Source organism: Phocoena sinus, chromosome 4 (assembly GCF_008692025.1).
Source record: "Phocoena sinus isolate mPhoSin1 chromosome 4, mPhoSin1.pri, whole genome shotgun sequence".
NCBI classification, from domain to species: Eukaryota; Metazoa; Chordata; class Mammalia; order Artiodactyla; family Phocoenidae; genus Phocoena; species Phocoena sinus.
Genome location: NC_045766.1, coordinates 35,784,836 through 35,812,370, shown reverse-complemented (window position 1 = coordinate 35,812,370; position 27,535 = coordinate 35,784,836). Strand labels below are relative to the sequence as shown.

The 27,535-nt window shown below is 41.4% G+C and overlaps 1 protein-coding gene across 3 annotated transcripts in view; it reads right to left on the bottom strand.

Moving 5' to 3' along the window:
- Nucleotides 1–27,535, bottom strand: part of KCNAB1 (potassium voltage-gated channel subfamily A member regulatory beta subunit 1) — a 434,576-nt gene that overhangs the window by 384,952 nt on the left and 22,089 nt on the right. The window contains exon 1 of one of the 3 annotated variants that reach the window (XM_032630070.1): nucleotides 21,172–21,471. The exons of the other annotated variants lie outside the window; for them this stretch is intronic. Coding sequence (XP_032485961.1) covers nucleotides 21,172–21,413 — 242 coding nt within the window. The 5' untranslated portion in view covers nucleotides 21,414–21,471. Of the gene's footprint in view, nucleotides 1–21,171; nucleotides 21,472–27,535 lie in introns of those variants that run through there. 3 annotated transcript variants of the gene reach the window in all.

Here is a 27,535-nt window from a genome sequence, read left to right as displayed (position 1 = left end):
AAACCTCCCTCTGACAGGAGCCCGGCACACCCGTGTTAGGAGTTTGGCAGTCAGATAACAACAATCTTTTTCTTTGTATCAGTCCTCTGGGGACGGCAGGTAAGGTGAGTGTGTGTAAACTAATGACTCCATATTTCAGTTTGGGCATCAATAAAAGGGCCGTTAATAGTAACATGAGACAGGAAAGACAAACAGGTAGTTAAGGTCACAGGTTTTTTTTTTTTTTACAGGAAGTAAAACGTTGATGTTGGAGGTGATGGAGGTAATACAGGTGATTCCAGGCATTTGATGAGAGCTCCCCGGGAGCCAGCCTGCCCACACCAGGCCCTCAATTCCTGTTAAAGAGGAGACACAGGCCTGCCTTAGAAGGAAGTCCTGAGCTGCTTAAAAGTAATGTATTTGAGGTTACTCCAAGTTACTAAATTGCAGTGAAAAGATAATTGCCTCAGGAATGTAGTAGTTTAAGGAGTTGCTTTAAAGTTAGACAAGGGAGAACAGATTTGATAGCGCAGGCTCTCTCTGAGGTTTCTTTTCATGTGAATGAGAAGGTAGATGAGTTAAGCGATTGTGTGGAAGCACTTTAGAGACGAGAGCCACGAGCAGCGGCAACGGTGCGGCACTCCCCTACCGCCTCCTTACTGAGGCAGTGGCGGTACCTCGGGGCCTAATTAGATCGGTGGGCAATTTCCCTTCCAGACACGTGGGAATGAAAACTAGGATGCAGGGAACACAATTATACCAGAATACATTCAGCTCACAGAACCTCCCAAATCTCTCAACCCCTGCCTTCTTCTTTCTATTCATACCCTTACTCATATCTTCAAGCCCTCGCACCTAGATTATTAAAATAGCTTTCTACCCGTTGCCTATGCACCATTCTTCCAAAAATACCCTTTTAGGATGTAAATTTGATCTTGTTATTTCTTACCTAGGAACGCCTCAGCAGTTTTCCATGGTCAGTTCCTCCAATGATCTATTTCTTTCCTGCCTCTTAGCTCCTGTTCTAGCACTCACCTCACCCAGAAGGTTGGCCAGCACAAGGAGGAAGAGAAGGAGAAGCAGGATGGAGAAGAGTACCTGCCTGCTCCTGAGTTCCTCCTGTGTTATGTGCTTTATAGTTGTAACATTATATCATTTTCTCCATAACCTTTTGGGATAGGTATTGCTCTTTCCATTTTATTGAGGAAAAAAGTGAATGGGCAGAAGGGATAAATAAATTGTGTAAGTCATCTTTGTAGTAAGACTTAGAACCAGCAATCAATCCAGATCTGTCTCCAAAACTTGTTTTATAACCATCGCTTCTCGGTCTTCAAATATACTATTCCCTCCATATCAAATGCTACCCCCACCCCTGTCTTGGACCAATTGTTGAACTTTTATTCATCCTACAAAACCCTGTGCATGAATCATCAACTCTTCAGCGTCATCCTTGACTCTCAAGAGAGCATTCCTCAACTTGTTCTACCACATTATGACTATGTTTTAAACAGCGACATTGCATGTGTCATACCAGCCTCTAATTATCTGCTTGACATGACTCTTTCCCTTACTAGACTGCTCTTGGAGTTGCTTGAAGCCAGGAACCATGTCTTTCCTTGTTCTGAGCTCAGTGATTTGCATACTACCCAGGGCATAACTGGTACTCAGTCAATCTTTGTTGATTTGAACAATCGTGTTGTGGAAAGAATAAACTGGTAGATCAAAAGCCTTTGGTTAAATTCTTAACTAGAATTTAGCAAACCATCTATGTGAGTATTAGCAGATTGTTTAACCTCTTCAGGCCTCAGAAAACTTATTTGTAAAATTAATGGAGGAATTGGGGGTGAGTACTGAATTGTCCCCAATTATCTCCTCAGATTCTAAAATTCTGCACACTTACTCTTTGCATACAGTGTGTGTGGAGGGAAAACTACTGTAATAAGATGCAAAATGAAACACAGCATTTGTATAATTGCACTTGCTGAACAGTTGATGGAACTTAACTGTATTTATGGGGTAACTGGGGGGGGAGGCTAACCATCTCATAAATAAACCACTTTATGAGTTTTTAATGTGTTCCATATTAAAAATGCATTACTTTCCATGATAAATAGCATTTAAAACTGACGTTTCATCAGGAACAAGACAAGGTTGCCCACTCTCACCACTATTGTTCAACATAGTTTTGGAAGTTTTAGCCACAGCAATCAGAGACAAAAAAGAAATACATGGAGGGGCTTCCCTGGTGGCGCAGTGGTTAAGAATCCACCTGACAAAGCAAGGGACACAGGTTCGAGCCGTGGTCCAGGAAGATCCCACATGCCGCAGAGCAACTAAGCCCATGTGCCACAACTAATGAGCCTGTGCTCTAGAGCCTGCGAGACACAAATACTGAGCCCACGTGACACAACTACTGAAGCCCGCGCGCCTAGAGCCCATGCTCCACAACAAGAGAAGCCACTGCAATGAGAAGCCAGCGCACCACAATGAAGAGTAGCCCCCATTCGCCACAATTAGAGAAGAGCCCACGCAGAGCAATGATGACCCACTGCAGCCAAAAATTAATTAATTAATTAATTAATTATTTTAAAAAAGAAATAAAAGGAATCCAAATTGGAAAAGAAGTAAAACTATCACTGTTTGCAGATGACATGATACTATACATAAAGAATCCTAAAGATGTTACCAGAAAACTACTAGAGCTAATCAATGAATTTGGTAAAGTAGCAGGATACAAAATCAATGCACAGAAATCTCTTGCATTCCTATACACTAATGATGAAAAATCTGAAAGAGAAATTAAGGAAACACTCCCATTTACCATTGCAACAAAAAGAATAAAATACCTAGGAATAAACCTACCTAAGGAGACAGAAGACCTATATGCAGAAAACTATAAGACACTGATGAAAGAAATTAAAGACAATACAAACAGATGGAGAGATATACCATGTTCTTGGATTGGAAGAATCAACATTGTGAAAATGACTCTACTACCCAAAGCAATCTACAGATTCAATGCAATCCCTATCAAACTACCAATGACATTTTTCACAGAACTAGAACAAAAAATGTTACAATTTGTATGGAAACACAAAGGACCCTGAATAGCCAAAGCAATCTTGAGAAAGAAAAATGGAGCTGGAGGAATCAGACTCCCTGACTTCAGACTCTACTACAAAGCTACAGTAATCCATACAGTATGGTCCTGGCACAAAAACAGAAATATAGATCAATGGAACAGGATAGAAAGCCCAGAGATAAACCCACACACATATGGTCAACTAATCTATGACAAAGGAGGCAAGAAAATACAATGGAGAAAAGACAGGCTCTTTAATATGGTGCTGGGAAAACTGGACAGCTATATGTAAAAGAATGAAATTAGAACACTCCCTAACTCCATACACAAAAATAAGGTCAAAATGGATTAAAGACCTAAATGTAAGGCCAGACACTATACAACTCTTAGAGGAAAACATAGGCAGAACACTCTATGACATAAATCACAGCAAGATCTTTTTGACCCACCTCCTAGAGAAAGGGAAATAAAAACAAAAATAAACAAATGGGACCTAATGAAACAAAAGCTTTTGCACAGCAAAGGAAACCATAAACAAGACGAAAAGATAACCCTCAGAAGGGGAGATAATATTTGCAAATGAAGCAACGGACAAAGGATTAATCTCCAAAATATACAAGCAGTTCATACAGCTCAATATCAAAAAAACAAACAACCCAATCCAAAAATGGGCAGAGAACCTAAACAGACATTTCTCCAAAGAAGATATACAGATTGCCAACAAACACATGAAAGGATGCTCAACATCACAAATCATTAGAGAAATGTAAATCAAAACTGCAATGAGGTATCACCTCACACTAGTCAGAATGGCCATCATCAAAAAGTATACAAACAATAAATGCTAGCGAAGGTGTGGAGAAAAGGGAATCCTCTTGCACTGCTGGTGGGAATGTAAATTGATACAGCCACTATGGAGAACAGTATGGAGGTTCCTGAAATAACTAAAAATTGAACTACCATATGACCCAGCAATCCCACTACTGGGCATATACCCTGAGAAAACCATAAAAGAGTCATGTACCACAATGTTCATTGCAGCAGTATTTACAATAGCCAGGACATGGAAGCAATATAAGTGTCCATCGACAGATGAATGGTTAAAGAAGATGTGGCACATGTATACAATGGAATATTACTCAGCCATAAAAAGAAATGAAATTGAGTTATTTGTAGTGAGGTGGATTAACTTAGAGTCTGTCATACAGAATGAAGTAAGCCACAAAGAGAAAAACAAATACCATATGCTAACACATATATATAGAATTTAAAAAAAAACAGTTCTGATGAACCCAGGGGCAGGACAGGAATAAAGATGCAGACGTAGACAATGGACTTGAGGACATGGGGAGGGGGAAGGGTAAGCTGGGACGAAATGAGAGAGGGGCTTGGAATGTAAAATAGCTAGGGGGAAGCAGCCACATAGCACAGGGAGATCAGCTCAGTGCTTTGTGACCACCTAGAGGGGTGGGATAGGGAGGGTGGGAGGGAGACGCAAGAGGGAGGGCATATGGGAATATATGTATACGTATAGCTGATTTACTTTGTTATACAGTAGAAACTCACACAACATTGTAAAGCAATTATACTCCAATAAAGATGTTTAAAAAAAAAGCCGATATTTCCCTTCTTACCTTTAGTTAAATGAGATTTCTGCTTATTTTGGTTATATGATTAAGTAGCACAAGCTACCTGAGATGTAGACTAATATTGGAAAATATCCCTCTGAATATGAAAAGAGGATTTTGGAGCCAGAAGAGAACTAAGAACCAGATCTAAAGTTCAAGGAATGGAGACAGCACACAGGTGGTTAATGGTGAGGTAGCCTCATCCCCAATTTCCAGATGATTGACTAACTGGAATCTCACTGCCATGAGTTCACTGCCACGCTGTCCCCTCCAGATATGATCAGTAGGGAATGTGGTCAACATATGCAGTCGACTTTGCCTCACCATGATCTACTCCCCTTTTCTCCCATCAAGAGTAGCCTGCCCCTCCTTTCTCAGTGAGGGGTTGAGCAATGAAGCCACAGAAGTCAGTTAGCTTCTCCCATCACCCAGATCCAGGAAGTGGTCCAGAGTGGACAGGTCATCCAATCAAAACCAAGGAATCAATGAGAAGATGGAACTCCTAGGAAAAGAAAGCTCCTTCTTTCTTCCTTCCTTCTGGAAGTGAATGAGTGCTTTTGTCAGCCATCTTGAAGATGAGAGAAGAGCTTGGAGCTGGCACAGACCCTCCATCGTAGAGAGCTGAGTGTGGAGCCATTACCAAAAAGAAAGTCACAAGTACAGAGAGAGAGAGAAACTAGATCCTGTCTACAGTGTTTGTACCTTAAATCCACCCTTATCTCTGGAGTTTTCCCTATCTCTGGACTTTTTAGTTACATGGCCAGTAAGTTTCCTTTGTTACTTAAGCCAGCTTGAGTTAGTTTTTCTGTTACTTGCAAAACAAAACAAAACAACAACAAAAAAACCCATATATTTCTGATAGAGATGGTCTATGCTATTCAAGGTTATCTATAGAATGGGAGCATTTTGATAGAATGCATTTCAATTTATCTACATAAAGGTGCAAATTTTTTTCCAGGTTAAATTCAGAATGGGAGTCCTTATCTGTAAACCTTACTGCAGATCAAACTGCCAAATCTCAATCTCAATACTTGTTTTAGATCCAAGGTAGCTCAGAAAAGAACTTCAAAAGCATGTACCTTAAATTCTTAGAATCTAATTTTAATTGCAATTTTCCTCCCTTTTATAATAGTAATATACAAATTCGGAAGTTAGGAATAGAGGAAGGGGAAAAAATCACTCACATTCTTACCACCTAAAAATAACAACTCCTAATATTTGGTTGGTTTTTCTTCTAAACTTTTTGCTGTCCTTTTTTCTCTCTTTCTTTTTTTTTTTTTTTTTGCGGTTCGCGGGCCTCTCACTGTTGTGGCCTCTCCCGTTGCGGAGCACAGGCTCCAGACGCGCAGGCTCAGCGGCCATGGCTCACGGGTGCAGCCACTTCGTGGCATGTGGGATCTTCCCGGACCGGGGCACGAACCCGTGTCCCCTGCATCGGCAGGTGGACTCTCAACCACTGCGCCACCAGGGAAGCCCTGTCCTTTCTTCTTTAATTGAGTCCATTCAGATTGTTAAGTATGATATCTGTTTGTCTTGATTTAAAAAGTGAACTTCAGGTCCATAATTGATGTGGAACATCCCGCACACACATACACACTCCAAGCAAAAAGAGTTGCTGAATAAAATGTAACAAAATAAATTTAAATGCAAGCTTAAGGCCTAGAAAGGGAAATCTCCAGATGTCAGAACAAAGGGAGCACCAAAATCAGAAAAGCAGACAACAGGGTACAGGCATTATGTCATTCAGGAAGCAGAGAAGCTCTGTTTCATGAGGCAAACAGATAACTCCATGAGTTATCTGTTTAATAATCCAGCTTTACAAACATAATTATTATTAGAAAATCACTCTATTTTCTGGTTATATGTTGGGTCAACTTAAGTTTTCAGCTACGATTTTGTATATTTTTCTCTTTGTTCATAGGTAGGAGGAAATCCAGAGATGCTGTTCAATGGGTGGTAGTCAGAGTTCTGCTAATTAGGAGTTCCGAATTAACTTTAAAATTTTTCCTAAATATTTTTTGTTTTCTTCTATCAAGCACATCTCTGGGTATAAAACAAAATAAGTAGCTCTCTCTGCTCTTACTAAGGTTAACAGTAGCCTCCATGTTCCTAAATCCATTTGATCTCTCAGTTCTCACCTTACTGACCTCTCAGCAGTATTTAACACAGTTCATATCTCCAGCCTCCTTCCTTCATTTGGCTTTTTCTTCATTAGGCTTTTTCTCTTTTCTGTTGACACTTACTTGGCAGTCTCATGGCTTGACACTCTCATGATAGATTGATGACTTCAAGACGTATGTCTTTATATCTTGAATATAAACCTGCAGCCCAGACCTCTCCCATGAACTCCAGGCTCTTGTCTACTTGATATTTTTCCCTTGTGGTCTAATAGGTGTTTCGGCCTCACGTGTCCAAAAGCCATGCTCCTACTCTTCCTCCCACCAGATCTTCCCCTGCAGTCTTAACTCATCCCATTTAAGGGCAACTTGACTGTCCCAACTGCTCAGCCAAGTAACTTAGAGTCATCTTTGATTATTCCTTTTATCATATGCTACATCTAATTTATTTGCAAATGCTCTTAACTCCACTATTAAAAGTGACCCAAAATCAGATTGCCTCTCACCATTTTCACCCTCATTCAACCTACTGATATCTCTTACTTGGGCCATAATAGTAACTTCCTGATCAGTAGCCCTGCTTCTACCTTTCAGTCTATTTTCCAACTTAGCTGTTGGAATGTTATTCATTCCATGATGGTCCTGTTAAAAAAAGAAACCCTGTGTAAAACTAAATCAAATCATGTCACTCTCCTGACCAATACTCTCCAAAGTCTTCCATCTCAAACAGACTGGAAGCCAACATCTTGTAAATGGCCTACAAAGACCTGCATGATTTGGCTTCTGTGCAGTGAAGTATTAACCTTGACCAAAGAAAGGTTTGACCCTTTGCCCCAGCTCCTGAGAGATGACCTCTAAGCCCTTGGAATGCTCTACCCACCAGGAGTGTGTTTATCTACCTGGAGGCCTTGGGCCATGCCTGATGGTCTATGCTATACAGTAGAGTCCTTGGGCCACAAAAAATCAGCTTGACCTCCATACAGGCAAGAGACCAAGGTCAACCACGCAGGTGGTCAATGTGTCTATGTGGCCGATCTGCAATGAGAACTCTGGGCACCAAGGCTCTGCTAAGTTTCCCTAGTTGGCAACGTTCTATGCACACTGTCACACACTGTTGCTGGGAGAAAAGTGCTCTCCACATGGCTCCAATGGAAAGGGCAGCTAGAAGCTCTGTGCCTGGTTCTCCTGGACCCCACTCTGGCCACTTCATCCCTATGCTGATTGTAATCTGTATCTTTCTCCTATAAAAACTATACGTGTGAACATAAAAGCTTTGCTGAATTCTGTGAGTCCTTATAATGAACCACTGAACCTTAGGGAGGTCTTGGGAACCTCCTGAACTTGCAGCACTTCCTTTACTTTCTCAACATGTTTTCTTGCTACTCTACGGATCATTCACTCTGCTCATGCCTCACTGGTTTCTGTGATGTTTCTCCCTTATACACTTTTACTCTAGGCTTGTGCTGTACACTCTGTCTGGAGTATTCTTCCCCCAGAAGCCCATATGATTGTCCTTTTCACCTCCTTCAGACATTTATTCAACTGCTGTCTTCTCAGTTGGCCTTCCTTAGCTACACTATTTAAAATTGTAACTCTCCCCTGACACATATACTCATCTTCCTTCCATGTATTGTGTTTCTATAGAGAATTTATCCTTTCTGAAATGTTACACACTTTATTTTGTTAGTTTATTGTCTACCTCACCCCAGCTAGGATGAAATCTTAAAGAAAGCAGGGAACTTAGTCTGTTTTGTCACTGCTGTGTCCCCCATGTCTGGAATAGTGTATAATACAGGTGAGCACTCGGCAATAGCTCTTGAATGAAAGAATAAAATCTGTGTCTGTCTGGGAGGATATAAGCTAAAGAGTTCAACAGAACAACAGATACTGCACCCGAAACAATAAGGACTGGTTAGCGGTCGTACAAAATAACTTCATAAAAGAGTGCCACCAATGAATACTAAATTATGGATTTGTAGATTTGGCTGTGTGAACCTGATTTTCCATCTTCTGAGAGAATATGTTTTGGATCACCCAACAATTTAAAGGGGTCATGAGATATAGCAGGGAAAATATTTAACCTATACAGGACATGCAGAAACCAAGGACAGGTGAACATGGAGTCAGAAATGGAAGGTCCTTGGATAGGAAATGGTTGTGAGGAAGGAGCAGAAAGAAGATAATTGGACTCTGTCCACTGTCATTGAGTCTCAACCAGGCTCCCTCAAGCAATTAAAGCCCCTGAGTGGATAAGTACGACCCTATTGTTGCCATTGCCCATCCCACTAACACTGAATTGAACAGGTCAGGGTCTTGCTCAGGAGGTGGAATGGGGCCAGGCTCCAAAGAGAAACCCCACAATGACCTATTGATACCCCAAGGTATCATCTTGCAATTGCTGATCACCAGCCAAAGAGTGCCTTTGTTGCATGCCATGTTGTTCCTGGAAAAGTCTGATCTGTACCAAGAACAAGAAGATCCAATCAGAACTTACAATCATCCACAATTGCTGAGTAGAGAGAGAACCTTCTAGTATATTTAGGATGATGTAGAGTCATCCAGGAATCCCAACAGGAGGGCTGACCCTCCAGACTCATCTCTGTCTTTTGGGAAATGACACCTGGGTATTATAATGAGACGATACCCTTCTTGTAATGAGATGGAAATGGAAATTGATTAGGAAAAGAGTAAACTAAAGAGGGCTAGTCTATGGGATTGATGGACAGGGGTAAGAAGGGGAGAGCTTGTGGTGGGAAGGAGTGGAGGAGAGACCCATGACTCCGTAATGTGGGCATGTTAGCAACACATCTGAGGAGAAGCAAGGAATACGCAGAGTGAAGGCTGTGAGTATCTCATCTGGTCACAACCCAGGACTCCACTAGGACTGGACAGTGACATCACAGAGAACTTTCTGGAGGAAAGTACAGTGAAGACTCTGTGAATAGAGTGAAATAACTGAGTGAATGGAAAGTGAAACGAGATGGATGTCTGAGGAGAAGAAACAATAAAGTGGACTTATGACATTATAATGGGCAGCTTCAAAGGATTCTAACATCCAAGATTTAAGGACCTATTTCCTACGAGAACAATGCTGTCCCCCAAGTACCACTAAAACAAATGAGGGCACTTTGGATCTTTTCAGTAAAGAGAGATGGTTGGGAAGTAAGTGGGAAGGAGGCTGTGGATGGAGAGTCTGGTGGAGCAGCCCCCTGTGTCTGATAATCCAGCAGATTGTCTGCCAGTGAAAAATGAGGGCTTATTCCTCATACACTTGCTTAATCATTCATTTATTCAGCAAACATTTATTGAGTTTTACACTAGATACCAGATTCTGGGAATTCTGCAATTAACCATACAGATAACATCCCTGTCCTCCTGGAGTTCACACTCCAGTGAACAAGACAAACAATATGGAAACAAACAAATACAAGTGGTAAGAGGAAAAAAAACAGAAGAAAAAGAAAACTAAATACAATTTTCTTTCAGACAAACACAAACTGAGGTCATTCAATTTAAGCCCAAAACGACTAGAAGAACAGAAACTTCCACAAGAATATCTGGAGTGTAGAAGGAATTCTTTGTTTCCAGTTCAAGACCATTTCATCTGATGTGCAAAAGACAAGGTAAGTTTTTCTGATATTTGGGCTATATATGTTGTAATTTCAAATCAGTGGGGAAAATTTAGGCTATCAAAACTGACTTTGGGAATTTTAAAAGTATAAATTTAAGTTGCTATCTCATATAAGAACTTTGAGCTGGGATAGAGACTTACATATGAAGGATGAAACCATAAATGTGCTAGAATACATTGCAGAAAGACATATTATCCTTTATGGGGAAGACCTTTTGAAGTAAGACATTAGAGCCATAAAACATAAGGGGGGAAAAAAGAGTAGTAAGAGGAAAAATAGGGGTAAAGGAAGGAGGTGCTAATTTGATGAATTTTACAAAGATGTTACAGCAAGGATTAACCTTTTGGGAAATTATGCATAGAGATTCTGGTCTTACACAATGGTCATGTCAAGAAGCAATCACGGCTCCTTTTAAAACCCATAACCAGTTTCTAAATGCACATGTTGTCACTGTGTGTTGAGTTATCTAATGCTGCAAAATTTCAAAAGCAGGGTGAATCAGTGATCTGTTACAGACCCTCCAAATGCTAAAGCAAGAGCTTAGATACTTAATGAGCTGCACATTCTGCACCCACACTCTACAATTTTCAGAGCTTCTATCTCATTCTGCCTTAACAAATTAAAAGGAATATCATGGAGGGAAAAAGAGACAATTGGGTCAAAACTCCCTTATCTAAAAATATTCCACGTGACCCACTGAGAGCCTGTGTCTCCCTGGCTGCTGTGGCCTCTCAGCTACTCCCACCTCTCCCAGTGGGCTCACCAGGATGTGTGGCCAGAAGCCACACTCTTCTGCTCTGCAGCCAGTTTGGAAGAAGCCTCTCCCTTTGGCTGCTGCTTTAGTTTCTTGGGGTGGTTCCCTGGCCAAGCTTTATGGGTGCCTGATTTGGAGGCTAGAGGGTCCCAGGTAATCACATACTTGGCCCTGCCTGCCCTCCCTGCCTGTCAGTGCTCAGAGGACCTCACTCAGGTCCTGGTAATTCTCAACAGCCCCCCACAGTGCACGCCCCTCAGCAGAAGTGCTAAGCAGATAAACATAGGGGACTGAATTTATGTAGGTCAGTTAGGTCAGTATGTCTTTGAGATCCACCTCAGCTTTGAACCTAAAGGTCAAGATGACGATGTGGTAGCCTTGTTGGGGAGCTGTGGAAGACACAGTCCTCCATGCGGAATTGGTAGCTGTAGCCAGGAGGCCTTCGGGCCGAGCTTAGAGACTGTGTTGGCGCCATAGCACCACCTCCCAACCCAAAGCAGACACTGCAATTAGTCACCACCCTCTTTCCCACTGACCTCCTCCCTGTGCTAAAACTAATTCCAGTCCGAACTATGCCAGATTGAAGGAAATGAAAAAGCCATGACAACAAAATACAATATTTGATCCTGAACTAGATGCAGTACTGGTGGAGTAAAAAAATTGCTATAAAGGGCACTATTGTGTCTGCTGGCAAAATGAGAATACAGACAGTAGATCAGATAAAAACTAGGTAAATCTGACTGAAGTTGGTAATTGTACTTGGGGGTGTATGAAAGAATATCCTTACTCTTAGGAGGTACTGAGGGGTAAAGGGCTATTATGGATGTAACTTACTCTCAAAAGGCTTGGAAAAATACATTGGAGGTGGGGGGAGGATGCAGAAAACAAGCAGGTAAGAACACGATCAAATGGAGCAAAATGTTAACAATATATTAAAGATTAAAGTGCTACAGATATTCTACATATTATTCTTGCAATTTTTCTGTATATTTGAAATTATTTTCCAATAAAAAAAGTTTTTTTTTATAATCTGATTTTAAGACTAGATAGGTTGTCTAAAAATAGCTGCTCTACTACCTGAACTTCCACCATTAGAGGTTTCTTTGGATATGACATATTTTACAGATACCCCAGGACCCCACCTTCAACTGGGACCGCTTTGCCTTCATGTGTTTTTCTGCATCATGATTGTTTGAAACACACTGTCCTGGAATGTATCTTCATCTGAACATTGGCGCACATCACAAAATGTATAATTGAAATCTTAGGGAGCATCAGTTGATAACTAGCTAAGGGCAAGGCAGAGGAATCACTGATGAGAGGCTAAAGTGTTAGGCGTGGAGAGGTGTCCCATGATAAGCAAAAACCTGGTTACAGAGGAGGAAGGGCACCATCATTTGACTACCTTCTAATTTGGTGCTGAGCCAGACCTGCAGGGTCATGGTTCTAAGAACATTCGTGGGTTCTGAGCCAGACTTCTCCCAGGCAATCCTGACAACACAATCCTTCCAGATTCACTACATCTGCTCCATCTTAACTGTGCGACAAGATGCCTTCACCTGAGATGGGGCAGAAAACATTAACAGAACATTCTCTGAAGGAAGGCCAAGGGGATGACATGTCTGCCTTTCTTTTCTCCACCAGTCACCCACAGAGGTCTGTAGTGTAGTTCAGAATCCCATTCTTGGAAACTCCCAGATGTAGAAAATTTGCTCTATCAAATATCTAACTGGGTTAGGTTATGATAACATATCCCTGCTACAAGATTCTCAGAATCCTAAGTGTTACTGGTCATAACTTCTTACTTTTTCTCACTATAGAAGATTTCCCATTGTGGTATAAAAAGAGATGCTTCTTAATTTTCACAATCAAGGGAAATATACAGATTCAAATTTAAGTTCTGGTCTAGGATTGCCTGGAAAAAGTTTAAAGATTTCTGCTTTCTGTGGTTCAGGGAACTGAACGAAGCGCTTCATTTTTTTTAATGAAATAGTGCATCCTAGTGGCAGTTACGGGCACTGCAGAGAAATTTAGGAAGAGGTTTTGTATTTTTTCCCTTGGGTAAAAATATATTTGACTCACAGTTGCTCCTTGTGCAGGGAAACCAGGTCTCAAAATGCTTTGTTTTTAATATGAAACTGCTGCAACTTTTTCCTATATGAGAAAGGGAGTGTTCATATAACACAGTGTTGTTCTTGAGCCCTGAATTTCCAGTGTTTTCATTATGCATAAAACAACTTTCCCTCTGGAAAACCACATGTGGAAATTTCAAAACAGAATGAAATTAATATTTCAAATCCAAGGGGCACTCATCTCTCACTTTTGCTTAAATTTTAAAGCATTTTCTATCTAAACTGACACTTCTAAAACATACTCATTTCAGAACTGCTGTTCCATTCAATAGTAAATAAATATTCGGCCCCATTCTGAACAGGCCCCTTTCACTAAGCCTTCTAGGTCCTTTACCAGCAGGCTCTTAGGGTTTCAAGTAGTCACATAGGCTCTGAGACTGGACCATCTCAGTGTCTGCAACGTTCCTCCAGCCCAGCTGATGCCAGGAGAGCCACAGCCAGAGGACTCAGAGAAAATTAGCACAGGCCCCGAGACTGACCAAAATGAGGCCAGTCTAAAATAACTCATGTAGGCTTTTTTTTTTAATGTGGAAAATACAACCCCCTGCTCAGCTAGCATTTTTTCTAGGCTTTTGATTTTCATGGCCATGGCCATAGCTACTTTTCAAGCATGTCTGAGTGTGCCAAGCATTCCATGAAAAAAGTAGGTCAGCGGAGTATGCAGTGAAGGAGGGTTTGGAGGGTTGGGGGTGGGGGGCTGGGAGGAAGACAGTGAGCTCAATTTAGGAACAAAAATAATTTTCAACTTCCACACTGTCATGGAAATCATGAAAAGCGGAGAAGTCAAGAGGGATAGTCTTTCCTAAGCTTCCGCTACGTGACTCTGCGTGAATACCTCTATCCTGGGAGGAGGGCTTTCTGTCCATTTTCATTTCATAGATAAGGAATCAGAGGATCAGAGAAAGGGGTTGGGGGCAAGGTGGTCTGCAAATCCTCCAGCCAGGACACCACAGTCTCACCTTGACGGAACCCAGGGGAAGAGTGTTCAGAGCTAAAACTAGTTCTTACTTATCATTAGAATCTTCATTTAGAGATCAATGAAAATTCTATCAGTTAATGAATGTTTTCAAACGCTTTGCCAGGACACCTTTGTTACAAGCTGGTAGGTGAGTGAGGTTTCTCTCTAGCTTTCCCGCCCTCTTCTTCAGGCCTGCCCGCCGGTGTCCCCACACAGCCCCTGTACCACTGTGCCACGCCCCGACACCCAAGCTTGCCCCTTGATCCAGTCTAGAGCCTTCTTTCCTATCTTCTCTGTTTTCAGGTCGGCCTGGCCGTTGTCCTGTTTCCTTCTTGCTCTACTGTCTATTAGCTTAGATTACACACCTCCATTTTAACAGAACTGGAGCTTCTAGTTGAAGAAATTCTCAGGCAGTGTGGCAAGTGAATGGGAGAGGTACCAGAAGGTACCAGTGGGCATTTTAGCCCTTTTAATTTCATTCTGTCTCAAATATTTCTGTTCTAGACACAATGCTAGGCACTGGAAATACACAGACTGATAAAAGATGATTTTTATCATTCTATTACACCATTTGGGGAGTAATTTATTCCAATGTTTCCTGAGGCTGTTTTCATTAAATAGGAGGCCATGTGTGAAGTAAAAAGAAAAAAAACACCTTCTCAATAGATCCTGAGGATATATTCCAATAGTAGAAGCAAAAAAAGAATGTATGTAAGCAAGTGAGGAAAGGAGAGTGATATGCTCAGAACTGTGCAAGATTTAATTACACGTGTTTATTTTCTGCCCCTCTCTCTTTTTTAGATAAAACACCACACCCTTTTTCTTTCAATCTCTGGAAGATGACTAAACGATGGATTCCTAGGATTGGTTAAGAAGGAGGTGAAGCGAGGAAACCCTGTTTGTTAGGCTCCCACCACGGCAGGCAGTGAGCTAAGCACTTTCATAAATGTGACTTCATTTAATTCTTACAACATTGTCATGAGGTAAGTTGAATTAGGCCCACTTTACAGAAGAGGAAACTGAGACTCAGCAAGGCTAAGTAACATATTATATCTAAGATACAGGAGGAAATATGGGGCTAGAGCACTATAAATGGGGGAAAGGGACATTCCTACTTGTCTTTCGAGTCTTTCTTTCTGTTCCCCAACTTCTGAATGCATATACCTCAAAGAAGCAATACATGCTATCTAAGTGCAAAGCACAGGAGGATTGCAAAATAGTATAAGCTCTAGTTGTTCTCCTCAAGATGACAACAGCATACTTTTGAGACACACACACACACACACACACAATCCAAACTACATGGAACAAAGACAAGTCATTCTGTGAGAGAGAAGGGAGAGCCTGTAGTTTGGATTTGTCTCAGCAAGGGGGACGTGTGCGAATATTCTAGATGGGGAAAGCAATGATGAGTGAGACTCGATGTTTCAGGACAGGGATGGAGGGCCAGTGTGCCAAGAAGTAGGACTGACGCAGATTGCAGAGCAGAGCAATGAGAGCAGTGCCTGGAAGACTGGACTAGAGGGGGACTGCAGCATCCCCGGGAGGCAGGGCATAGGGTGTGTGGTGTGGGGGGGGATATGGAATGTGTAGGGGGGTGTGGGGAGGGGAGGAGGTGCGTGGGGGCTGTGTGGGATGTGAGTGTGGTGTGTGTGGAATATGGAGTGTGTGTGTGGTATGTTGGTGTGTATGTTTGTGTATGTGATGTGTGGGGGGGTGTGGGGGGTGTGGGGGATATGGAGTGTGGGTGGGGTGTGTATATGTGGTATGTGGGTGTGGGTGTGTAGGTGTGGTATGTGGGGGGGGGTGTACATGTGTGTGGTGTGTGTATGGGTGTGTGTGTGGGTGTGGTGTGTGGGTGTGTATGTTTGTATATGTGATGTGTGTGGTGTGTGGCGATATGGAGTGTGTGTGGGGTGTGTATATGTGGTATGTGGGTATGGGGGGTGTGTGTGGTGTGTGGACTAAGGGGGTATGTGGGTGTGTGTGTGATGTGTGTGAGGTTATGTGTGGTAGGGGTGTGTCTGTGTGTGTGGTGTGTGTGTATGGCATGTGTATGGTGTGGGGTGTGTGTGTGAGGGTGTGTGTTGGCATAGGGCGGGATGGGGGTTGGAGGGCTGGGAATAAATATGGATTATGGAGCGAGCACTGGACTGGGACCCAAAGGACAAGGGCTTTGTTGTTGGCTGGAAACACATCTCTGAGCTTCAGTTTTCTCCAGCTGTAAGACCAGAAATTGGAGCAGATTATCTCCGAGGTCTGTCCCACATCAATAATTCCAAAACTTCGCACCCCACCTCTCCTTTTCTTCTTTTGTCCCCTCCCACCTTCTGCTCAAGGCTATAGAAAATTTTGTCTTTGGTTGGCAAATAGCATTTGTTTTAAATGTGAGAAACAATTGTTTCATTCCATGAACCTGGACAAGCCCTGTCATTATAAAATAGCAAAATCTGTGTCATTATTATTGGGGAATTTTTTAAGTATAAATAATTTCAAACTAATTGATGCAGTTTCTATTAAACCAATGTCATTTCTTCTACCACACCCACTTGCTTTTACTGAATTGTTATTTTATATAATGCCCCTTTTTAATATTAGGGGCCCCACGAGAAAGAGCCCGAGGACACTGCTGTGTTTACTACAAGGACATGTTTTGAAGATATTAATTTACACAACGAAGAACCACGAGAGAACTTTCTCTCTGATCTCCACATCAGAGAGAAGTGTTCCATCCCTGAGCAGCTGGCTCGTGTTCACCTAAAGGACCCTGAGACTGCTGTAAAGAGCTCCATGGCCCTCTTCCCAGCTTGGTGCTACTGGAAAGCGCAGGGCCAAATCCAGGTGCAAGGGCATGGCTTGCCCATGTCACCCTCACTCACCCCAGGCTGCCTTCCTTTCCTGTTCTTAATCTTTCTAGGTCTCATACTTTTTTTTTTTTTTTTTTTTGGCCACACCACGCGGCTTGTGAGATCTTAGTTCCCTAACCAGGGGATTGAACTCGCCAGTGAAAGCACAGAGTCCTAACCACTGGACCACCAGTGAATTACCTCTTTTTTAATTTATTTTTATCTTTCTGAATTATATGCAGTTGGGCACCTTAAATACCTCTGGAAACAAGGAGGTTTAAAAATAAATAAATAAACACAACAAATAAATAGTCTGTACAACTGAAAGCTTTGTTTTCTAGACCAGGGGTCAGCAAATTATGGCCTACTGGCCAAATCTGGCCTGCCACTTGTTTTCATATGGTCTGTAAGATAAGATTGGCTTTTTTTTTTTTAATGGTTTGGGAGGAAAAAAAGGAAGAAGATTTGTGGTATGAGAAAATTATATGAAACTCAAATTTCAGCATCCATAAGTAAAGTGTAATTGGAACATAGCCACGCCCACTCCTTTGCTTATTGTCAATGGCTGCTTCCACCTACAAGGGCAGAGTTCAGTAGGTAGGACAAAGGCAGATGTAGCCCATGATCTTAAAATATCTACTATGTGGCCTTTTACAGAAAAAGTTTGGGGTCCCTTGGATTAGACCTTCATTTTACATCCATTTGAGTTCCTCCCGGCTTATGTGAGTATTATAAAATTGCTTCAAAGCTGGGTGTCTACTGCATCCTTACTCCATCTAGATTGTTTTTGTGCTTTGTCCATAAAACTAATTCTCAGTGTACTTCTACTTTGACACAAGCTCAGGTTCACTGTCTGGCTCAGAGTCCAATGCTTTGTAATAGAGATAGCCTCCTAGAAATAACTGAAGGACCCTCTTGGGTGACTATTTCATAGATATTTTAAAAATGAATTCACAAAAAACTTCTATTTTTGCTGAAAATTCTAAGCCAACAGAAGGATCGACACAGCAACTTGGCACTTTTTACACCACATTCAAACAATTTCCTCCCATTTCTTTTCAGTTGATACATGTGTTTGCATATTTACTGATTTTTTTCCCTCCCCTGGTCACCCTTAGTTAGAAATATAACCAAATCTCCATGGAAACACAACATAATGCTCTCTCACAGATGATCGAGGGACCCGAGCAGCTGGTATTGGGCTGAAGGCTGCAATGGCATCTGACCAAATTAGGAAGAGAAAACAGCTTACCCAGCTCTTCCAGACCTCTCAGAATTCTAAGCTCAGCATGGAAACCTACACAGATTGTGAATTACTGCAGATTTTTTAAAAACTTCTCTTATTATTTTTAACCACTTTATTGAGATATAATTTACATACATACAATTCACCCGTTTAAAGTACAACATGATGATTTTTAGCATATACACAGGGTTATTATTGCAAAGTTTTTAATTCTTTCTTTTCTTTCTGAGAATACTCTATCTTCTCCATTCGTATGTTTCAGCTATAGGGGGCTTTCATCCCCTGCCCCCAGAATGATTGACAGGAAACACAGAATAAGCAGGAACGGAACCTACATTTAGTGAACATCTACTGTGTGTTAGGAACTTATATGTCACACCAACTTATATGACTCCCAGTGTCACACAGTTTGTAAAGCAGAAGAGCTGGGATTTGAACTCTAGCCTGATTAACTCCAAAGCCCATTCTCTTTCCACTACACATGAAATAATACCCTTCAGAAAGAAGAAAACAGAAAAGGCAGGTTGAATGAGGTCTTTTAACATAGCCATGGTCTTGGGGGGAGGTGGAAATCAAGGTAAAGAAGAATAAAAAAGTCTCCTCACCTAACCCCAATTACAGCTATAAGAAGTCAAGGTCAAAAGCCAGGTTGGGCAGGAACCAAGAGAACCTGGATACTCTTCCTTAAAAATCCATCCCTAATGCTTAAAGGAGAATGTTTTAAATAAGGATACTTAATAAGTGCCTTGAAAAAAGAATAGACAAAGTACTATGGACATTTGGAGAAAGGAGTGGGGAGGGGTAAAGGTGACATGTGTCAGGAAGAGGTGGCAGAGAATAGCAAGTTCATCATAATTCAAAGCCTTGGCTATTTTCTGGGGCCAAGTATCTATTTAACTGTACTTTCTCTCCTCATATTCTGATCTAGGAACAATGATCTTCTAAGTCCCATTTCCTACAAGAATGTGGTCTAGTGGCACATACGCTTGCCTAAAAGCCTGCCTCTGTGAGATGGACCTGCCAGCCTTGCTCTCCAAGGCATCTTGAAGAGTCACCTCAGAACTGTACTCTCAAGCCGTGCAGAGGATGGGATCTGCAGGCGTGCCTGGGAAACCAAGCTGGGATGACTGCTCCCCTCAAGCAGGTGGGCTCCAAGCCCCCACCCTCAACTAGGAGACCTTTGTTCTTACCTATTTGAAGGGAGCGTTCCTGTGCTCCATAAGTGCTTAGAAAACACTGTCCTAGAACATATCTTTGTCTAACACTGGCACACATCACAAAATATGTAGTAGATATTCAAACCAGGACTTTGAGAGAAAGAGGCCTGCCCTCTGAAGATTTATAAAAGTGTTCATGGTGATACCACCCATCCTGGGACAAAGATGCAAAGACACATTGTTTTTGAAACAGCGAAACAGTCCATCTTCACCAGATCTATATTCCACCATTATTACCACTGAGGGTCAAGGAAAGCATGGAGAATAGAGTGAGAGAATACGGAGAGTCAGAGAGAAGGTAGCTCCTTCTAGTAAAGACAGATTCAGGAAAGGTGGGTGAGGAATGACATCATCTCCTCCATCCTAGGGTGTAGAGCCATAGGTTCTCTTGGAAAGGTTGTTAGATTCTTCTTAGGCTCCACTTCTAAAGCATGATGGGGTGAGCTGTCTTATGTTTATATGCCCTATAAACCTAGAAGACTTCATTCGTCTTCTGCAGGAGCCCTTTTCTGCAAAAAGAGTCTGTGTGAAATACTTTGCTCTCCAGAGATGAGCCATCTCATTGCAAATTGCTTTATTAATCAAATTAGCTGATAACTAGAGCAGTAGGTACTGCATTAAAATAAACTTTTTGATTATAGAAAAATAAAATCATTTAGGGACATCTTGTCTATGCAAAAACAATCTCATTCTGTGAACTGGAAGTTTTGACTTGAGCTAAAACAACTGTTCTTTATAAACGCTAAGGGCTCCGGGTTTTGTTTTTTGTTTTTGTTTTTAGTTTCCAGCACCTTTGTCCTTCTGAACAGCTTTTGCTCAGCTTCCTGGATATTTAAAACTCTAGGCATTTGTCAAGGAAGTACTTGTGCGGGTACAGCTGGGTGATTTAGCTAAGCACAGACATATCTCATAGAGGTTTGAACAATAATTGCTCAGAAAAAAGAATGATCTTCCCATTCCAGAGCAATTTTAAAAGATTATACATCCAACCCCATACTAGGAAAAAATTTCTCCTTTTTGTTAATCTTTCACAGAATAAATGATGGTATTGGAAGGTTAGAGAACAACCAGTAATTTATCTTGGGCTACACTGATAAAAAGTGCTGTTATTTCAAGAACCTGCTCAGTCTCATGAACTACTTTATTAGCTATTAGCACAACCACATGATTCAGGCTTAAAAGAAAATAACAGCCTTGAAGGCCAGGCAGCATTAAAAAAATTCTAGTCTTAATTTATATATTCCCTTAAGAAGAACAGAGCACCCATTCTTCATTACGATCTGCTAAATCACATACTTTTGCTTAAGTATCAAGCCAAAGACATTTCTAATGGCACAAGGTTGGGAACTTCTACAGGTGAATTGGACTATCTTTATGTAATCTTTGAAGCGAAGAGAAAGTGGACAAATTAAAGCTTGAAAAACTAAGGCAGCCCAAGAAGAGGGCTCACTGCGTTCATTTTTCTTTTCCTTCTGCTATATAGTATTTTTTTTGCTATTTCAATCCTTCTTTCTTTAATAACAACAACCTTTGACTTCAGTGCAGTGCCCTGGTTGGATAACATTGCAACCAGCAAGTACCTGTAAGCCATGCCCGTCTCTGCCCTGGTGGTTTCCTGCAACGAAATTCCATGGACACGTAAAAACTTCTCCAGATATTTCCGTTCCGCTGCTCCACTGGGCCTAACAGGCCAACAGGCTGCCTGAGGCGGCGGCTTTGTTACTGCTAGGTGCCGTCTACATTTCAGAGCCGATTCGCTGGATTTGGGCAGACCCAGCTTGGGGCTGGGGATGTCTGCACAAGCAGGTTTATACAGATGCATACTTCAAAAACTCAAGGAAGCAAAGTTAACTTCACAGTACTTAGCTCTAAGACTGGCTGTATCTTGCTATGATTATCTTGGGTTATCTAGCTTTGGTGTGTCCCTAAAAGGGAGCAGCTTGTTTTCCTTAGATGTCCCTTATCGTTTTTGTATGTGAGCAGGCTCCTGAGCTCCTGGCAGAACTGCTGGTTATAAGTCCCTGCCAAAGCCTGTGCAAAACGAAGCCTGACCAAGGCCAATCGCATTTCTCGTCCCTGTAAAGTTTGAAAAGTCGAACTTAAGCAACCCCTTATTGGCCCTGGGGAAAAAAAAGTATGGGCACCATTCCCCATGTCTTTCTATTTAGGTAAAAGGAAATATTTTGGTGGGAGATAGGCCAAATATTCTCTTCTCATAAGGCCTTGGGGATGATTCATGAGTGTGTAATGAGATCTCTCTAAATCATCAAATATTCCATAATCAAATAATTTATTATACTAGTGACATGATTCATTTGGGTGAAAGGCCCACACCATTTTTCTTTTTCAGATGTTACAGTCAAATGATAGGAAATATTAATAAGGTGACTTTAAAAAGCAAAGGACCCACACAAATATGCCCAATTGATTTTTGACAAAGATGCAAGAGCAATTCAATAGAAGGACAGGCATTTTGACAAACGGTGCTGGAGCAACTGGACATTCATAAGCAAAAACAAACAAACAAAATTAACGAACCCTTGACTAAAACCTCACACTTTTACAAAAATTAACTCAAAATGGATCACAGACATAAATGTAAAATGTAAAACTAGAAAACTTCTAGGTAAAAACTTAGGAGAAAACCTCCAGGAACCGGGGCTAAGAGAAGAATCTTAGACTTGATGCCAAAAGCACAATCCATAAAAGGAAAAAATTATAGATTGGATCACATCAACATTCAAAACTTTTGATCTGTGAATGACCCTGTAAAGTGAATGAAAAAAGCAAATTACAGACTGAGAGAAAGTATTTGCAAATCACATATCTGACAAAGAACTTATATCTAGAACATATAAAGAAACAAAATCTCAAACTCAAGAATAAAAGCATAAACTATCCAATGAGCAAATGGACAAAAGGTATGAACAGACATTTCACTGAGGAGGAATGGCAAATAAGCACATGAAAAGATGTTTAATTATTAACCATTAGGGAAAATGCAAACTAAATTCACAATGAGATATCACTACACACCTATCAAAATAGCTAAAATAAAATGATAACACTAAATGCTGACAAGGATTCAGAGAACCTGGATCACTCATAAACTGCTGGTAGGAATATAAAATTGTACCACGACTTCCATAAAGAGTATGGCAGTTTCTTATAAAGCTAAACACACCAAACTTACCATATGAAACAGAAATTTACTCTTGAGAAATGAAATCTATGTTCACACAAAAACCTGTACACAGATGTTCATAGAAGGTTTATTCATAACAGCCCCAAACTGGAAACAACCCAAATTTTCTACAAAGGATGAACGGTAAACCATGGTATATCCGTGTTATGAATACTACTCAGCAATAAAAAGGAATGAACTACTGATACAAACAACATTGTGGGTAAATCTTATGCTGAATGACAAAAAGCCAATGCCAAAGGTTACATACTGTATGATTCCAATTATATCACATTTTTGAACTGACAGAATTATAGAGATGGAGAACCAGTTAGTGGTTGCCAGGTGAGAGGGAAGAAGAAAGTGGGGGACGGTGCCTCTGGCTATAAAAGGGTAGAAGACTGTTATGTCTTGACTATGGTGGCGGACACACCAATTTACACACGTGCTAAAATTGCATAGAACTAAATACACACACAAACACACACACACACGAGTGCATGTAAAATGAGTGAAGTCTGAATAATGTCAGTGGCTTGTATCATTGTCAATTTCCTAATTGAGATTTTGAACTGTAGTTATGTAAGATGTCATCATTGGGGGAAACTGGGTAAAGGGGATATGGGATCTCTCTGTATTGTTTCTTATAACAGCATGTGAATCCATAATTATCTGAAAATACAAAGTTTAAAAAAAAGCAAAGAGTCTCCTCATATAAGGTCCTTCCACCTTGTGATTCCAGCTGTGACTCTCCTCCAACCATGACTCCTGGACATGAATGGTTCATCCAGTTCAACAGGCTTCCTGCTCCCAGCCCACCGATCACCATATCTTTGCTCACTTGGCTTCTAGCCAGTCCCTTCAAATGTTCCCTTAAAGCTCACCTCCTCTAGGAATTCTTCCCCGAGATCCCAGCCCCTGGTATACAATCATTCCTTGAAATTCATCTTGCAATTCACTTCTAAGGCATTCACTTAACAATTCTAAACTGTTCCCAAACATTTGCACATCCCCAATGGTTTTTGCCATATTTTTGTAACACCTATACCATTATTTGCTTACCGTTTGGAGTTAGCTTGCGTTTTTTAACCTAAATGTTATGAACTGAATGTTTGTGTCCCTCCAAATTTTCATGTGTTGAAATTAATCTCCATTGTGATGGTATTTGAAAATGAGGTCTTTGAGAGTTGATTAAGTCATGAGAGTGGAGCCCTCATGAATGGGATTAGTGCCCTTACAAGAAGAGGCCAGAGAGCTAACTCACTCTCCTTCTGCCATATAAGGACACAGCCAAATATGGTTGTCTGTAAAACAGGAAGAGGGCTCTCAGCAGAACCTGACCATGCTGACACCCTGATCTTGGACTTCCTAACCTCCAGAACTATGAAAAGCAAGTGTTTGTTGCTTAAACCACATACTCTATAGTAATTTGTTACAGCAACCCTAACTAAGACATTCAGTAAGGAAACATTACAAGCATCATAAAAAGAAAAACTTTATCACTTGTAATAAAATAGAATGCAAACTGTAAAAAATAAATAAAATTTAAAATGAAGAATAGTATTAAACTGTAGGTGGAAATTATTGGTGTCCAAATGTCCTATCTTTTCAGTTTTTATTGAGAAGATTAAAAGGAGTTAGAGAGGTATTTAAGGTATTTTAGCACAGATCTGAGACTTTCTTTTCTTTCCTCTCTCTTTTTTCTTTTTAGGTTATCAGAAGAATTGAGAGGAAATTGAAATTGGAATATACCACCTTTACAATTGGAATCAAATTTATTTAATGCTCTATCTGTGTACACACTAATATCATCTCCTTGTCCACCAGTGGTACTTGTACCTAACTTGGGAAACACAGAATGATAATATATTGCCCCAGAGTATTAGATACCTCCTCCTGCAAGTGCACATCTAACTCCCCCTCTAGACTTACTCCTCTTTGAGGGGAGGGACGACTGTATCTGGCAAAAGCTTGTGACCTCCATAATAATCAGCATGGTGTTCTGTGCATGACTGACACTTCAAGGATATTAATGGTTTACTTGCTTGAATTTTAAATTCCCCAAAGCTACCTTTCCCCTTGTCAATCTGTTTCCATTTTCACCCCAGCAGCCAAAGCTCTGAGCCTCAAGAGAGAAATAAAAGCTTACAAGGAGAAGGCCAGAAAAGTTAGAAGAGAAATCAGGCAGCAGGACAGAGTTAAAGAGAAACTCGAATTCCCAAGTAAAGTTCTATCTATTGCTCAATCACTTACGCTAGCCACTGGTTAAATCAGCCACAGAAGTGGTTCCTCCAGTGGAGTTCCAGCCAAGGAAGAAACAGAGGTGATCTACAAGAGCAGTCGTGAATAATGAGACATGAGCCCCCTTCAATGTTTTTTTCTGCCCTCTGAATACAGAACCAGGCCCAAGAGAGGAGAGAGGGATAAGAAAGCCAGTATTTGTCTGAAACTGAAGTTTCTTTTCACTAAGTTCTAAAAGTTGAAAACTGTCATAAAAAGTCCCAGTTTGAAGATGGGGAGTAGAAACTATATTTATAAGGGAACTGTGTGTCTCTTTGGCTGTCAATGCAAATGAAAATCAACTTTAAATGACAAGTATAAGACTATAAGAAATGGCTCTGAGCAGCTAGGGGGACAGTTAATGTCTTGCTGTCTTTCTGTGTCTCGGGATGATAATTACTACATACTGTTCAGAATCTTGAACTATTATGCAAACCCAGGGTCAGCAGAGTGTGGGAAAAATGACATGGCCAACTGATGAGAGTGATGCTTCCAACCATGTTCTGCTGATGGGGTGCAAGAGGCCCTGGGACTTAGAAGTCACAAATAGAAGCTCACATAGCCCTGGATGGTGAACAGGCTTTATCCACACCTGCTCAGCATTCATAAATAACTGTGTGACCTTGAGCAGGTCTTGACCTCTCTGTCCCCTTAGTTTTTGTATGAGCTCAGGCTTAAGTAATCTCTAAGATTCTTCCAGATCTGATGTCCTGTGAGTCTTAAAAATTACTTGGGCTAAAATTCTGCAGAGATGAAAACCCTTCCTGTGTTGACTCAATGAATTATTAGCTAGTTCTCTAACATACCAGGCCCATGAGATTGATGCTATTATTCTTGGAATATACCAATTGTATTTATAGCCTAATTTTAAACTTTTGTTGGCTAAAGAGGTGACTTATTAAACACCGTATCCTAGATTTATGGACAGGGTACTGTCATCTAAAAGTTGTCTTGGACTACAGTTGAAAACCGAAGCAGGAGCTAGTGAGGCCAGGGGAATGGGACTGTGTTTCCATGGCTGGGGTGAAGGAGTGCTGGTTCTGTCCAAATGAATTTAGACAAGAGACACCAGACCACAGATCCGAGCCTGCCTTCCCATTCCGATTACTTATGGGAACTACGTCCTTTTGCTCTGCAGGTGATGCTGTGACAGAAAGCAGTCACCTGACTGAAACGTCTGCCTCCAATCCTGCTGGGAACCATCAGAGGAGTTTCTCTTCTTGTCATTACCATCTTCTCTTCACCTTTGCCAGAGCTCCCTGCAGGTCTAGTTGTATGTGGTGAGAGCACAGTTAAAGATGTGTGGGTCGTATGAACGCCACACAATGAAGAAAACATTATCTTTGCTCTTTACTGCGAGAAGCTCACAGTAGAGGGGAGGAGGGAGACCAGTAAAGGTTACAGAGCAGAGCACTATGAGCTACAATACCGGCAAGCAGTGAGGAGACATGGAAACCCAGCGTCAGTGACAGCAGCAGGAAAGGGAAGGGGTTGGAAGGGTGGAGGGAGTTCTTTCAGAGGTTTGCAATCAAGCAAGAAGGCTAATCTTGAAAGTTTGTTTATCATTGATTGGACCTTTTCTAGACAATCCCTCTCACCTCCTTTTAGGCCAAAATGTGTTTAGGAATAGAATAAAACCGTCCCAGCAGGACTGGGGAAGGGACACACATTCAGTGCATGGGGTTACAGCATGGGAGTAATGGAGAGCCCCTGTTAAGGCAGCCTCAGCTCCCAAAAACAGCGCCTCCACCTCAGTCTCAGCCTGCTTTATCTCTTCTCCTTATCCTTGCAGCTGGTATATTATACACTATTGCACTACAACATAAAAACAACCCCTCCCCGAGGTGTAATTGTCATATTGCTAACATATGCAGAGAGATACACATTGTAGCCTTGTCTTAAGAAAAATAGAAGCATACTTAAGGGCCACCAGGTCTTCGGGTCTCTTCCTTGACTACAGGGCTTGTGCGCAGGACTGACCCTTGGTATCTCACTGCACCTGCATTTATCCCACACTGACCCACATCCACAACCAGAAAGCATCTTTGAATTTTGGTATTTGCAGCAAGTCTCCTTTCACTACTTTGGGTGTGACTCTCTTGCTCTTTCTGCAAGTGTCCCAAAAGATGACAAAACGTGGCCTTTGTTCTAAGGCTAATGCAAAGGAAGTGGCCAATGGGGCTGCAATGTGCAAAAGTACACTCTGTGGCCAGAAATGCCTTGAAATATGGCCACTGGGGACACAGAGTGCCTTGGAGAAGAGGTAGGTGAGGAGGAAGCAAGGTGGGAGGTGAGGCCTTAGTCCTATTATATGGGCTTCACACTCTCTTTTTTTTTTTTTTTTTTTTTGCAGTACACGGGCCTCTCACTGTTGTGGCCTCTCCGGTTATGGAGCACAGGCTCCGGATGCGCAGGCTCAGCAGCCATGGCTCACGGGCCCAGCCGCTCCGCGGCATGTGGGATCTTCCCAGACCGGGGCA